Source organism: Gossypium hirsutum, chromosome D05 (genome assembly GCF_007990345.1).
Source record: "Gossypium hirsutum isolate 1008001.06 chromosome D05, Gossypium_hirsutum_v2.1, whole genome shotgun sequence".
Taxonomy (NCBI): Eukaryota; Viridiplantae; Streptophyta; class Magnoliopsida; order Malvales; family Malvaceae; genus Gossypium; species Gossypium hirsutum.
The window spans coordinates 60,824,434-60,840,276 of record NC_053441.1 but is presented as its reverse complement, the minus strand read 5'-3'; the positions used below and the strand labels follow the sequence as shown (position 1 = coordinate 60,840,276).

General features: G+C 34.5%; 1 protein-coding gene across 5 annotated transcripts; it reads left to right on the top strand.

Annotated features, from left to right (window-relative positions):
• Window positions 1-293: 293 nt before the first annotated feature.
• Window positions 294-7,767, top strand: LOC107903560 (disease resistance protein At4g27190). 5 transcript variants are annotated; one of them, XM_041092404.1, is made up of 9 exons: window positions 294-667; window positions 865-917; window positions 1,024-1,056; window positions 1,239-1,302; window positions 1,391-4,208; window positions 4,301-4,435; window positions 5,188-5,951; window positions 6,402-7,153; window positions 7,529-7,767. In XM_041092404.1, exon 5 carries the CDS (start codon window positions 1,437-1,439, stop codon window positions 3,168-3,170), a length of 1,734 nt encoding a protein of 577 aa, XP_040948338.1. In that variant the 5' UTR covers window positions 294-667; window positions 865-917; window positions 1,024-1,056; window positions 1,239-1,302; window positions 1,391-1,436; the 3' UTR covers window positions 3,171-4,208; window positions 4,301-4,435; window positions 5,188-5,951; window positions 6,402-7,153; window positions 7,529-7,767. The 5 variants fall into 5 exon arrangements, with proteins under 5 accessions (XP_040948338.1, XP_040948336.1, XP_040948337.1 ...); XM_041092402.1 differs by having other exon boundaries at window positions 1,020-1,056; XM_041092403.1 differs by having other exon boundaries at window positions 800-917.
• The last annotated feature ends 8,076 nt before the right edge of the window (window positions 7,768-15,843 follow it).

Here is a 15,843-nt window from a genome sequence, read left to right as displayed (position 1 = left end):
AACACATTGAAAACGCTTCTAACTGAGAATATTTTTCTACAAATTAGCTAAAAATGCTTATAATTAGGAGTGTAAATTTTGAAAAGACTGTTTGAAATTTCAAAAACTCTATTGTTATTTATAGTTAATTTTGAGGAAAAGAGCTTTCTATATAATAAAAATAAACACGTTTTAACAAGTATACTTATGTTTGTCACTAAAATTTGCAAACAAACAAATAATAGAAAATACACCTTAAATGTATAAAAATGAATAAAGAACAACCATTTTCATTTCTAATAACAAATGAAAATTAACAAAAAGAAACTGAAGATTCTCCTTTCCTTTTCATCCACTAAAATACAGTTGAGAAAAACAAATCCTCACAATTGAGAAAAACCAAGAAAACCCAGTTGTGTTAGAGTTTACGCTTTCCGAGTGGTTGACTTTTTCAGGCAGATCAACTTCAATTTCTTTCTGAAAGTTTCTCTTTTTTCAGTTCAACCTTGATTTCTACTTTGTTGTTTTTTTTTATTTCCCTTCCTTCAAGTTCCTGTCTTTTTGTATTCAGTTTTACTTACTTTTGCTCAAAAAAAAAAAAAAACCCAACCTTCAAATCCCTTTTGATTGTATTGAAGTAGTAAGAATCTTCTCAACACTAAGTGTAGTTTGATTTTGAAGTTCCCAAGTGAGGAAAATATATTTATATTTGTGATATATATATAAATTAAATTTGTTATATATAATTTTGATCTAATCTGATCTTTTTATGCTCTTCTTTCCCCCCCCTTTCTTCAACTTCCTTTCTTTTTGTATTCAGTTTTACTTACTTTTGCTAAAAAAAAAAACCAACCTTCAAATCCCTCCCTTTTGATTGTTTTGCAGTAAGAATCTTCTGAGCACTAAGTGTAGTTTGATTTTAAAAGTTCCCAAGTGAGGTAAATCTATTTATATATGCTTTATTTCTGTTTTATATATATAAATTGAAGTTGTTCTATATTTTTTTGATCTTATCTCATCTTTTTATGTTTTTCTTGAAGCAAGTAAGAGTTAAAAGACTGTTTGGATTTTGAAATGGTAAGTAGATATGTTTATTATATTTTCCAGCATTATATCTATAATATTATTAGTGTGAGGGTAAAAAATATTTTGAATTATTATTTTTATAAGTAATTAACTGTCTTTTTTAGTTATAATTATATGACATTACACTCGTCTATGATTTTATTTGTTTATTAAATTTCTCATTGTGTTTTCAGCTGGACTGAGTTGAAAGAACAGCACATTGATTCTCATAGGTTGAGTTGTCTTTCACCATCCTTGGTATGTATAAGAAGTAGTGTCTTAATCTTCAAAGCACTTTTTGATTCTTTAATTTTTTTTAATGGTAATTACTTATGATTCACTACAGTGTTTGAACTTGGAACATCATATTCTTGAATTTGAGCTTGTCAAGCATGGGTTGCGGATTTTGTGAGGCTGCTCTTTCTAAGACAGTTGGAGCACTGGTTGTGGACTGTGTGGTGAAGCCGGTAGGACGTCAACTTGATTATGTCCGACGCTTTCATGACAATGTTGAAAAGCTCCGAGAGAAAAAGCGTGAGCTTGCAGATGCACGAGATCGTCTACTACATAAGATTAAGGATGCTAAAAATCAGCTTTTACTAATTGAAAATGATGTACAGAACTTGCAATCAAGGGCAGACAAAACACTGTCGGATATGGGAACTCTGGAGGAGGAAATCCAACTGAATAAGAGGTGTCTCAATTGGAGTCCTAATTGGAGTTGGAGGTATCAATTAAGCAAGAAAGCAATGAAGAAAATCCAGGATATCTCTGAGCTTTTGGACAAATTTGGTCAACTTGGACCAGTCGGTTACCCTGTACCTACTGCCTTTCCCACTATAGATTTCCTATGTTCTAAGGAATTTGTGTTTTCGCAGTCTTCAGAGACTGCATTCTATCAAATCATTGAAGCCTTAAAAGATGAGAATATCAACATGATTGGGTTGTGGGGGATGGGAGGGGTGGGCAAGACCACCCTGGCTCGTGAAGTTGGAAGTCAAGCTCAAAAACTGAAATTGTTTGACAAAGTTGTGATTACGACTGTGTCTCAAAAGCCAAATCTTGAGAGAATTCAAGATCAAATTGCACATTACATAGGCTTTGATATGAAGAAGGAACAAGGAAGAAGATCCGAGCAAGAATTATGGTTAAGGCTGAAGAACGAACCGAGGATTCTTATCATCCTTGATGATATTTGGGAATCTATCAACTTAAAGGAGAAGATAGGAATTCCAATTGGGGATGATCAGAAAGGCTGCAAAGTTCTTTTAACAACACGCCGTCAACAAGTATGTCGAGCTATGGATTGTCAAAACGTGGTACAACTTGACTGTTTGGATGATGATGAAGCTTGGACTCTGTTTGAAAAGAAAGCAGGTCTAGATGACTTTTCTGATGATTCTATTAAAATCCTAGCGAATCAAATTGCCAAAAAATGCGGGGGTTTGCCTATAGCTATAGTTCCACTGGAAAGTGCCTTGAAAGGTAAAACCCATCATGAGTGGCAAGCTGCATACCGGAGACTCAAAGATCGTAGATTGACTGAAATTGAGGATGTTAATGAAGAAAATGCCTATGTATGTCTTGAGGCGAGCTTCGACTACTTGAAGAATATGGAGACCAAGACATGTTTCTTGTTGTGCTCTTTATTTCCTGAAGATGATGAGATTTATGCGGAGAACTTGGTAGGATATGCATGGGGACTGAAGTTGTATAAAGGCATGGACTCAATTAAAGATGTTAGAAGTGAAGTGCTTGCATCAATTGAGACCCTCAAGAACTCCGGTTTGTTGCTAGATTGCGGAGAAAGGCATGTCAAAATGCATGACGTGGTTCACCAATTTGCTTTGTGGATAGCATCTTCAAGAAAGGAGGTTTCTTTTGGGACTGTTGAAACACTCCCGATGGATGAAAGTTTCAAGCATTACAAAGCAATCTCCTTCGAAACTGATCAAACGGATGAACTTCCTAAAGGAGTGGGTTTTCCATACCTCAAACTTCTTTTACTTGGTAGTTTCATGGAAACTTCAAGCGAATTCTTTGAGGGTATGAAGGCATTACAAGTTTGTGCTTTGAAAGATCAATTGATATCTCTAGCTGCATTTAAGTTTAATATGAACCTTTGAACTTTGTGTTTGATTGATTGTCGACTCTCTGACATCTCGATGCTTGGGATGCTGAAGTCACTTCATATTCTCTCTTTAAGTGGATCTGATATCACTGAATTACCGACTGAAGCTGGTGATTTGGAAAATCTAAGACTGTTGGATTTATCGCATTGCTATAACCTTGAAGGATTCCCTCCTAATTTAATACAAAGATTGTCCGATTTAGAAGAACTATACTTGCATGGTTGTAGTTCATTAAAATGGGCGACTGAGAATTCAACTAAAAAGGAAAGCTATTCCAGCCTATCAGAGTTGAATTCATTGCCAAAGTTGGTTGTAATATCATTGGATATTTCTTCTGAACATATTCCAGATGGCTTTGTGTTTCGTAGATTATGGAGCTTTGATTTTTGCATTGGCATGGGAAGAAGAGAAATATGGTACCGAGAGAGCGAAACTTGTCCAACCTCAAGATCTTTGAGAATCAATAAGTCTGTAGATGCATGCAAGCAACTACTTGAAGATGTAGAATCTCTTCAATTGAATAAGGTGGAGTGTCACCCAAACCTTATTCCGAGCTTGGACTTGGGATTTAGAAAGTTGACTTCTCTAGATCTTCGACGGTGCCACTCTATGCAATGCCTAATTGATGCATCAAAGCAGCAAGTGCCAATCACTGCACTCTCTAATTTGAGAAAGTTATCATTAAGTCATATGTTTCATTTGGAAGAGATGTGCAATGCTCCCCAGCCGCAAGGTTTTTTACAAAAGCTTGAAGAGGTTATAGTTTCAGATTGTGGTGAGATGCAAGTGTTATTCCCAATTGCTGAATTGAGGAGCATAGAAAAAGAAGGGCCCAGTCGTCATTTAAGCCTCCAAAGTCTGAAGATTGTTGAAATAAAGAGATGCAATAATTTGAAATATATCTTCCCAATGTCAGTTGCTAATAGCCTTGGGCAATTGCATACTTTGAAGATAATGAGTTGCTTGCAATTGGAAGATATAATCCAAGACCGACAAGTGGCATACAAATGTCTACTCCAAAGTCTAAGGGAAGTATGTGTATCTCACTGCAATAACTTGACATTTCTTTTCCTTATTGTCCCATGGTCAAAGATTGGGAAATTTGATTATGCTTTTCATTTCAGGTTTTGTTGATTGACTTGCCTCAATTGAAAAAAAGGGATGTGAACGGCATTTTGCTCACACAATCGTCTTTGCAGAAGTTAAAAGTGCACAATTGTCCTCAATTGACACATTTTATTATTTCGACTTCGATACAAGTAAGATTTTTTCTTTTTGTTTTATATTATTTATTTGTTTCTTTTTTTCTTTAATAATTCGTTGTTTGAATAGTTGTTTAAAAGATAGATTTTATTTTATAATTTTGGTCTAAAACTAATCTAAATAACCTTTTAAACAAATTAGTTGATTATAATACCATATAATAAGATTAATAAAATTTTCAAAAAAAATAAATTTATCCAAACTTTATGTTTTAGATATGTTGCAAACTATTTATCTAATACTAAATTATATTATACCTATTATGTGGGTAAACAAAAATAAGCTATATAAAATTATATATAAGTTTTAGTTTGGTTGGTATCGATATTATTGTCTGAATAGGAGGATGTGGGTTTGAGCGCACCCAAGCACGTGAATCTTTCTATTTAAATGTGGGAATGAATTATGGATGATTTTAGAATTTGTATTAAAAAATAAACTAGAAAAAAAATATTTGAATTTTTTTAAATTTAGCCTTTTACACAGGTGGTTTTTTATTTTTTATTTTTGTATTAATATATGAAAATGAGTTTAAGTAATTCCCAATTGCGTTGTTACACCTGTCCAATAATTTATATGTACAGATTATGTGATATTATTTATGACTGTTTTTGTACCACATTTTTGGAGTGTAATATTGATTTAAGGTAAAATAATTTTTTTGTAAGGAAATTAATTGATGAAATGTTATGTTAGTTGTTGACATCTTTGAACATTTTGAAATTGAAAATTGATGATATGTTTATAGGAATTGGTGTTTGGGAAGATGATAATTGAACAATTGAACAATTTGCATTGATGTAAATATGAGGAATTGGAGCAAGATCAAACGTCATCACAACATCATCCCCTACCCATTTGCTTTCCAAATTCTTGGAATGTGAAAGCTTGAAATCTCTCTTTCCAATTATTGTTGCTCAAGGTAGCTCTAAACAACTAAATGCGCCCAAATTGCAAACTCTGAAGATAGAGAATTGCTTTGGAATGGAAGAAATAATTCAAGACTCACAAGTATCAACCATAATCTTCCAATGCCTAAGGGAATTACAAGTCACAAATTGCAATAAATTGAAATTTCTCTTCCCAATGTGTGTTGCTAATAGTCTTGAGAAATTGCAAACTCTGAAGATAGAGAGCCGCTTTGGAATGGAAGAAATAATCCAAGACTCACAAGTATCAACCACAAGCTTCCAATGCCTAAGGGAAGTACAAGTCACTGAATGCAATAAGTTGAAATTTCTCTTCCCAATGTGTGTTGCTAATAGTCTTGGGCAATTGCAAACTCTGAGGATAAAGAGCTGTTCCCAATTGCAAGAAATAATCCAAGGACCAGTGGTGTTAATCTCAATGTCTCAAGGTCTTGCACGATTGAATAAAGTAAAGTTGATTAATTTGCCTCAATTGAACGGAAGGGATAGAAATGACATCGTGCTGACATCGCCATCTTTACACATGTTAAAAGTGAGAGATTGTCCTCAATTGACACCTTTTATCGTTTCAACTAATATACAAGTAAGACCTTTTTATATATATTAATTATTTAAATTTTCACCTTTTGATATTTTTTGTATAAAATAAATAAATGCTTGTATAACTCTTTAAAAAATAGTTTTCATTGTAGAATTTTGGTCTAAAAACTAATCTAAAAAAACTTTTAAGTAGTTTAGTTAATTACAATACCAATTAGTAACATAAATAACATTTCTACTGAATACTTTTATAATCGATAGGAGAAATATATATTATTTATGTTTTATATATATATTGCAAACACTATCTAGTACTACGTGATATTATTTATGTTGTGTTTTTGCACCATATTTTTGGAGATTTTTTTTTGTTTGTAATTTATGATTATTTGAGTTGAACAGTAAACTTTTTAAAAATTTGAATTCTTTGACTATAAAAGATTGAAAAAGAAATCTTGTGCTTATTCTGATTATATGTTTACACGTATTGGAGTTCTCGGACATGACAGAAAAGAAGCAAATAAGCAACGTGACAGTCCCTGAAAGGAGAGGAGGAACATCAACATGTACGGAATATTTAACAATTTTCAATTTTGAAGAGTTATTTGAATATTCTGGATATAATCTTTCAAGTCTAAAGTTCCTAACGTTGTCCGAACTAACTGAATTGCGGGTGATATGGAGTGGTCCCATCCAAGTCGAGCACTTTCAAAATCTCACTCAATTGACAGTCGACAATTGCAAAGGTTAAGATACATCTTCTCACCTACCATCGCTCGAAATTTGCCACAATTGTGGACTTTGGATATATTTGACTGTGAGGAATTGGAGCAAATAATTGAGAAGGATCAAACTTCATCACAACATCATCTCCAACCTATTTGCTTCCCTAATTTGAGTTGGATTAAGATCAATAACTGTGAAAACTTGAAATGTCTCTTCCCCATTACTCTTGCTCATGGCGGCCTTCCAAACCTAGATCGATTAGACCTTATAAGGCTCTCGAAATTAGAGCAGGTGTTTGAAGGAGATGAGTCAAATGTGAGTAAGGACGAAGAGAAAGTGATACGCCTACCTCAGCTCCTCTTCTTAGAGCTTTATAAGCTACCAAACCTCGTGAGCTTCAGTCCTGTGGGTTATCATTTTGTTTTCCCATTTTTAACGGGTTTACAAGTAAAAGGTTGTCCCAACATAACCACAAGATTTAGTGTTGATTCAGAGAAATCAATGCATGCCAAAACACAGGTACACTACTCTTCCAAACTCAGCAATAAGCTTTAAAACAGAAATTCATCCATTCAATTATTTTCTCTATGTATTCTCCCAATACTAAGCTTTAATTTCTGTGCATTAATGCAATATTTTTATTTTGGCTGCTTGAGAGAAATTCTTTTTTTTTTATGCTTTAAATGACTAAATGAAATTGCGTAAACTGTAATCGGTTTCTGTTGGCTGTCAATATTTCTTTCTAGATATAATTGTTGCATTATTATTTTCAATTCACAGTTCTTGTTCTTAATATGTCATCCTTTGTCCAATTTTGGAAAACTGGCTTTGCTTTCTTCATCATCAATCATCACAAGCAAACAGTAATAAGTGAAGGTTTAATTTTCTTTGCAGGCAAGCCAATCAGTTGATGAAATTACAGTGGAAGAAGCTGCTACAGCTCAAGAAACTGCATGGCCAATTGGTAGTGACATAGAATGGTGGGGCAAAGTGGAATTTTAAAATGAATGGAGCAGTAAATGAAGTAATTTCTATTTGAAAATTAAGCATTGTGAATGTTTAAATTGAATGCCATTAATCCGTTATTATGTACCATTTATTTGTTAAATTGAAGACAGATTTATTGAGCTAAAGTATGTGAATTCTGCTCATTAATCAAAAATTAAAAAAGAATGGACTAACTATTAGAAAAAAGATTAAAAAATAAAACTAAGATTTTTGACAAAACTTACAATTATTTGTTTTAGTCTAATGTCATACCCTTAGCCACTTGTCTAGAAATAAACATCAGCTTTATTAAAAGCACTCTTCATTTGTTTACGTAAGTTTTTAAATTATTTTTGTGGTTAATAAATTCTTAAATTATTTTATGGTTAATTTTAACCCATCAAAGTGTTTATTTAAAAATTAAAATAAAATTATTTTAAAATTTTAAATAAATTTACATTTTATTTTATACTACTGTGTATTTAAAGAGAATAGTTTAACCATAAACTTTCCATCCATCCATAGCCATTGTGTCTGGAAAACAATTGGCTCCGTGTTGAAAGTGACTACAAAAGTGTACTTCTACAAGCACTGTGATGAGCAAAAACAAAATAGGAAACATCAAAATTTTTTTATACAATTCAGTTTCCCTACGTTTGTGAAGCCTTGCTTAGTGAGAAGAATCACTATATTTAAACAATTACAAGCACTGAACCTAAATGCATCACACCCCAATGATGATTCTTCACTCTTGTTCCTTCGAAGACTAGATCACTCACCACTAAATTCTCCCTAAGAGAACTTAGTTTGCAAAACCACAATACAAAATTTTACAATCACAAATGCACTCTTGCAAAATAATGTTCCTCACTTGAACATATAAATGCTCTTAATAATTTGTGCATCAACCTATACAGGTCTCTTAATTGCATAGAGATTTCGAGACTTACTAACATAATGAAGATTGATCACAATCCTTACTAAACAACAGCTAAAATAGCTAAATACAATATAGTATTAAGAACCACAGTAAACATGGATGGTCGAAATATCACTGTTTTCAAAACCCTTCTTTGTTACATCTCCAGATTCAGCCATAACGTCTAAGTTGGGTCTGGGGTGTTACATCGAAGGCTAGAAGTTTTCCAGCTTCTAAGCATAGATTCGACTCAGTTAATTCCCTGCATAGTTCAAGATAGGCCCGTGGTAGGTTTTGGCAAAGATGACGTTGTGGAAATACGAGTTAAGGTGGAGATTTGTTGAGTATGCCTCATAGTTCAGCCAAATTTGAGAGATAATCTCTCAGGTTAAACTCTATTTATTCATTTCATTCAAACTCTGATTAGTCTAGATTATTTTTTTATTATTCGACCTACGAATTTAGCCTATAAATAAGTTCTTTTATAACCTTAGAAAATACACCCAAAAAGATTAGATCTCATAACACTTCTGGAGAATTTTGTATTTACGTTTTGAAGGTTCTTTGTTTTCGAGTTTCGGGGTTTAGTTTTTATCTCCATCTTTTGTACTCTTCATTCTTTTGCCATTATAGTAAACTTATCTTTGTTAGTGGTTTTTTATCCTCATTGGAAGAGTTTTTCCATGCTAAATTTATGAGTCCAATATCCTAATTTCTTTCACTATTTTTACTTGTTCATTACTTAATCAGGTCGGTACCCAACAGAAAATGAATGGAGCAATAAATGAATTCATTTCTATTTAAGGAGTTCATTTGAAAATTCATCATAACGAGTTTTTAAATTGAATGTCATTTATTCGTTAGTATATACCACCTACTTTTTCTTTTCCTTGAGAAAGAAGACAAATTTTAGTGAGTTATAAAGAAAAAAAACAAAGTGAAGCATATGTTGAACTTAAGTGAATTCTGTTGATTAATCTGAGTTTAAAAAAAGAATAGTTTTTAGTTTAATAACTTACCCTTTGCACATGTATAAGATATGCTTGTCTAGAAAGAAAAGTGGTAGCCATATAGATTGACATAACTATTCTTCATTGTGAACTTCAACTGAATGCCATTTCTTTCTTATTAGATGAATTCCACTGGTTAATATATTAAAAAAAGTTATTAAAGTATTACACTCTATTTAAATAACCCTTAAATAAGTTTCTATCTTATCATTTTAGCGCAACTTTAAAACATTTAAAATAATCACACCAACGGTATATTACAATCACCTACCTTTAAGCATGCATGAGCTTTCCATCCCATCCATAGCCATTGTGTTTGCAAAACAATTGGTCTCCCTCAACCTAATGTTGGAAATACCGCTAAGCAACAAGCTTAATACTCTACTAACCTTTCCCCAATTATCTTTCTTTACAAGTCCTTCCAAAAGATAACAAAGTCTTTACCGATTTTCCCAGCGAATGTGGACTCTCCCCTACATTAGAAGAAAAAAAAGGCTTGGTTAATGATAATTTCAACCTTTTGTCTAGCTTTCGTTTATTGCTCTTGGGTTCTTCTAAGCTACCTTCAAGTTTCTCCATTTGTACCATATTTTGCCTTAAGTGATATAGGTTCTACTCATTCTTACATAACTAGTACTGTATCTATGAAACTGAATATCTCTACTAAGTATACTGCTAGTAAGGTTTTTGTGGTTAGTCCTCTAGGTTAACCCGTCTGGCTGACAAGGTTTACCAACTAGTACCGTTAGAGGTGTAAAGATTTGTTTTTTAGCCGATTTGATGAAACTACCTTTTGGAGAATTTAATCTGATTCTGAGAATAGATTGGCTCGTTGAGCACCGAGCTAGTCTGGATTGTGTTTCTAAGAGGGTTATCTTGAGAATAGAAGAGAACTGTGAAATTATCATGATAAGGGAATGACAGGATTACCTTACTAACATGGTCTTTGCCCTGGTAGCTAAGAAATTAGTTCTAAAAGGGTGTGAGGTCTACCTTGCCCTTATCTCTGATACTGCTTCAGTTAAGGTATCTATTAATGACAATCAAACGATCCGAGAATTTCTGGATGTCTTTTCTGACGAGATACCAAGTGTACCACTGAATCAGGAAGTCGAGTTTGGGATTGATCTGATACCTGGAATAGCTATGGTCGCATGGCACTGAAAGAGCTTGCTGAGCTGAAAGCTCAACTTTAAGAGCTTTTTGACCAATGTTTTATTAGATCGAGTGTGTCTTCGTGGGAGCATCAGTGCTGTTTGTGAAAAACAAAGATAGTACGATGAGAATGTGTATTGATTACTGTCAGCTGAATAAGTTAACAATAAAAAATAAGTATCCGCTCCTGGGAATCGATGATTTATTTGATTAGTTCTGTGGCACTTTTGTGTTTTCTAAAATCGACCTCCATTCGAGTTACGACCAACTTAAAGTTAAGGAGATGGATGTGTTCAAGATTGCCTTCAAAATTTGTTACGGTCATTACGAGTTTCTGGTTATGCTATTCGGGTTAACTAATGCTCCAGCTGCATTTATGGACTTAATGAACTTGGTATTTTAGCTATATCTAGATTAATTTTTTTTTTGTTTTTGTTGACGATATTTTGATATGCTCTAAGACTGAAACTAAACATGACGAGCATCTTCGTATCGTACTTTAAACCCTCTGTGAAAAACAACTTTATCCTAAGTTTAGTAAGTGCTAATTCCAGTTGTCTGAGGTTACCATTCTGTCGCATTTTGTGACCATCGGTGGAATTTGAGTCAATCCTAAGAAGATTGAGGCTGTAGTTGAGTGGAAACAACAGAAGAATGTATTTGAACTTTAAAGTTTCCTTGGTTTAGTGGGTTACTATTAGAGGTTTGTCAAGAGATTCTCCTAGATAGTATCTCCCATGAGTAAGTAACTGCACAAGAATATTTTGTTTAAGTTGTTTGAAGAACATCAGTCGAGCTTTGAGGAGTTCAAATCTGTTCTAACCCAAACTTCTATTTTAGTTTAGCCTAAGTCGAAAAAAGAGTTTGTGGTTTACAGAGATGCGTCGCATCTCGATTTAGGATGTATACTGATGTAAGAGGTAAGGTAGTAGCTTATGTCTCTCAACAACATAAGACATATGAGAGAAATTATCCTACTCATGATCTCGAGCTAGTTGCAATCGTGCTTACTTTTTAGATCTAGAAACATTATTTGTACTATGAGAGGTGTATCATCTAGACTGATCACAATAGTCTCAAGTATTTGTTAACTTACAAGGAGTTGAATATTAGACAGTGTAGATGGGTTCAACTGCTTAAGTACTATGACTGTACCATAGAGTATCATTCTTATAAGGCTAATGTGGTGGCCGACGCTCTTAGCCGGTAAACGATGTCTGAATTGTGAGTGTTGATCACTCAGTTGGGTTTGTTTGACGACGAGAGTCTGCTAGCTGAGTTACAAGTTAAACCAACTTGGATTGAGTAGATCTGAGTTAAACAGTTGGATGATGAGTTTTTAATTCAGTGTTTACGTCAGGTTGAGTTTGGTGAATCTTCTAAATTTGGTTTAAACAGTGACGTAGTTCTGTGCTTCCAAGGTTAGGTTTGCATGCCTAAGGACCGTGAGTTACGATAGTCGATCCTGTAAGAGATGTATAACAGCCCTTACGCTATGCATCTTGGAGGAACTAAAATGTATCATAATCTTCGAGAACCATATTGGTGGCCTGCTTTGAAACGAAAAGTGACTACTTTTGTTTCTCATTGTCAGAAGGTCAAGGCTGAGCATCAAATACCTTTAGGGTTACTTCAGTCGATTAATATTCTCCAATGGAAGTGGGAATGTGTGACAATAGATTTAGGTAGTGGTTTAACCTTGACGTCTTCTAAGAAAAATTCAATGTGGGTTATCTTTGATTTATTAACCAAGTCTGCTCATTTCCTTCCAATTAAAATCGATTATTCATTATAGAAGTTATCCAAACCGTATGTGGCTAAGATGGTGAGGTTACACGGAGTTCCTACTTTAATCATTTCAGATAAGGAACAGTGTTTCACCTTTCCATTTTGAAAGAAATTGCATGAGACTTTCGGTATGCGACTAGATTTCAGTACTGCATATCATCCTCAGTCCAATGGACAGTCTGAGCGAGTTATTCAAAATTTAGAAGACATGCTTAGGAGTTGTATGCTTGACTTCAAGGGTATTTGGGAGGATCAAAGCTAAGTTTGCGTATAACAATAGCTATTAGTCTAGCATTCAAATGGCACCTTATAAGGCTTTGTATGGCCGTAAGTGTTGTACTCCCCTGTGCTGGGCCGAGTTAGGTGAATGACAGATTTTGGGGCCTGAGTTGGTATCTAAGACTGAAGATTAAATTAAACTAACCTGAGATCATTTGAAAGCTACTTTGGACCGACAAAAGTCATATGTTGACTTAAAAACAAGGGATATTGAGTACCCTGTGGGCGACCAGGTATTTCTGAAAGTATCGCCATGAAGAAAGGTCATCCGGTTCAGATGTAAAGGCAAGTAAAGTCTGAGATTCATCGAACCTTACCATATTTTGAAATGGGTGGGACCGGTTGCATATCATCTTGAGTTGCGACCTGAACTTGATTGGATACACAACATGTTTCATGTCTTGATATTACAAAAATATTGGTTCGACCCTTCCCACATAGTGCCTGTAGAGGAAATTGATGTGAGACCTAATCTGACCTTCAAATAGGAACTGGTTTAGATTCAGATTCTAGGGTTGGATGTTAAAGTCTTGCGAAGGAAGACTGTACCTTTGGTTAAAGTTCGTGGCAAAATCACGGTATCGAGGTAGCCACCTAGGAACTCGAAGATTCGATATGTTAGTAATATCCACATTTATTTGAATCAAATAAAATTTTGGGGCCAAAATTTTCTTTTAAAGGGAGAAAGTTGTACCACTCCAAAAATTTGAATTTTGATTATTAAGTTGTGTAATGAGTATGTGTCTGCTTCTGTGGTTGTGTGATCTATTTATTTGTTAAAGGTTAGAGGTTCGAGTCGGGTAACTTTTAGAATCCTGTTAATTTTTTTTTATTTGAACCTTTAACTTAGGATTCCTGGTTTATGTTTAATTCCGTGCGCTTTATGTTAAGAATGAGCCTGTTGGTTCAATGGTTAAGCATTTGTCTGTGTCAGTAGTCCTGTATTCGAATCTTGGTCTGTCCATTAGGGAATATATTTTTGAACTTCTCTATAGTACTGATTTCATTTTTTTGTAGAAGTTAAAATTATGTTGGCATTAACTCCTTTTTCTTCATCCTTGTTATTCTCTTCTCTCATTTTTCTTTATTTTTTCTTTTTCTTTTTTTTGTTATTGTCTCTAAAATTGCTATGTATAACATTCAGTCAGGTTAATCGCTGAATTGTACTGCTTTATTGGTTTTTCGGTACTTAAAGGTAAGACTTTGATGCAGAAATTGTAATAGTTAGGAGTAATTGCGAGTTCTTGAATTTTTGAAGTGAGAATGTTGATTGATTGTTTTACTTTGTTGTAGTGGTCACGAAAAAGTAGGGGAAGGTTAAACACGCCTATCGTTTCTCTAATTGCCTATAATTCGAGAGTGCACTGTTAGAATTTCGATAAGTAAATTGTTCGTTTGGGTTTTGTGTCGAAGGTTTCGGCATTGTTGTTGTTGTTGTTACATTTTAGCATGTTCTTGAATTTCTGATAATTGAGTGGTGGAATTCTGGTTTTTAGGTTTTGGGGATTTTAGGTTGCTTTAGGGTCATCATTACTTGAAGTTATGGTATCGAAACCCTTATCTTTTTTGTTTTTGAGTGCTGAAATTGGGATAGACAACGGCATACGGGCAGCCATACGGGCGTGTGCCAAGCCATGTGTGGCACACGGTCATGTGGCAAGTCGTGTAACTAACTAAGTTAAAATTTGAGACACATGGATGACCTTCACGGGTGTGTGTCTCGCCATGTGTAGGACATGAATATGTAGTTATCACACAGGCAGGGGATACAGGCATGTGCCAAGCCATTTGAGGTACACGAGCTAGTACAAGGGCGTGTGCCCGTGCTGTATGACTCACTAACTTGATAAATAGAGACGCACGGACATGGGACACGAGCGTATGCCAAGTAGTATGAGGTACACGAGGTAACACACGGGCATGTGCCTAGGCGTGTGACTCACTAACTTGATAAATAGGGAGGCAGGAATGTGTGCCAAGCCGTGTGAGGTACACAGGCTAGCACATGAGTGTGTGCCTAGGATGTGTGATTCACTGACTTGATAAATAGGGAGGCACAGGCAAGGGACATGGGTGTGTGTCAAGCCGTGTGAGGTACACTGGCTAGCACACTGGCATGTACCCAGACCGTGTGACTCACTAATTTGAGAAACAGGGCACACAAGTGACCACACGGACGTATGCTAAACCTTGTGGAGTGAGACAGGCCACCATTCAGGCATGTGAGCCCAAATCGCCAATTTCTGTAATGTAGTAATTATTGTATGGGGCAAGTGTAGACTATCTATAAGATAGGTATCACTATATTGAGATGTATAATCTATTTTATTGTGGCTATAAACTGGTTCTATTTATACTCTGTTATACTAAAATATGTGATTGTATCTGCATCTAAAATACATATAGATAATCGTTATCTATTCTGCATCTATATGGGGTGGGAGTTTTGAATTAAAAGAAATGTTCTATACTAATTTGGTGGTCAAACCACCCATAATTATGTTTGATTTGGCAATGAGATTGTAAACACTACAACGTGTCATTCCGACACTATAAGGTATGTAGGGATGGATGGGCATTATATATCTATTGGTGTGTAGGGTAGGTGGAGATGGTGTGTAGCAGTTGGGTAAGAAATTGCATCTGTATCTGTATCTATAGTACATCTATATTTTCTATCGAACTTGTATTACATTTGTATCTGTAACCAATTTACTACGTATCAGAACGGTTTGTGTCTAAAATTGTCTTAAGATACTATTCTAACTGATAAGACTAAGTTGCTATTTGAGTGCTCAATAATATTTGAGTTATCTTGCATAGGCTAAATTGTTTATGTTATATTCCAAGCTGTCTTTAATGAATTTTTGGGAACTCTCAGGAATAGGGGGCCAGAAAATGAGGGGTTTGGTCATCTATTGGACTTAAATATATATAAATATGTGTGTAGGAAATTAGTTCTTTGATTCTGTGTTTAACTTTAAAGATTTAACTATGTCTCTGGATAATGAATGCTTTCCTGTTTTAAATTTGGATTTGAAAGACTCGTTTTAAGTATATATGTATTCTGG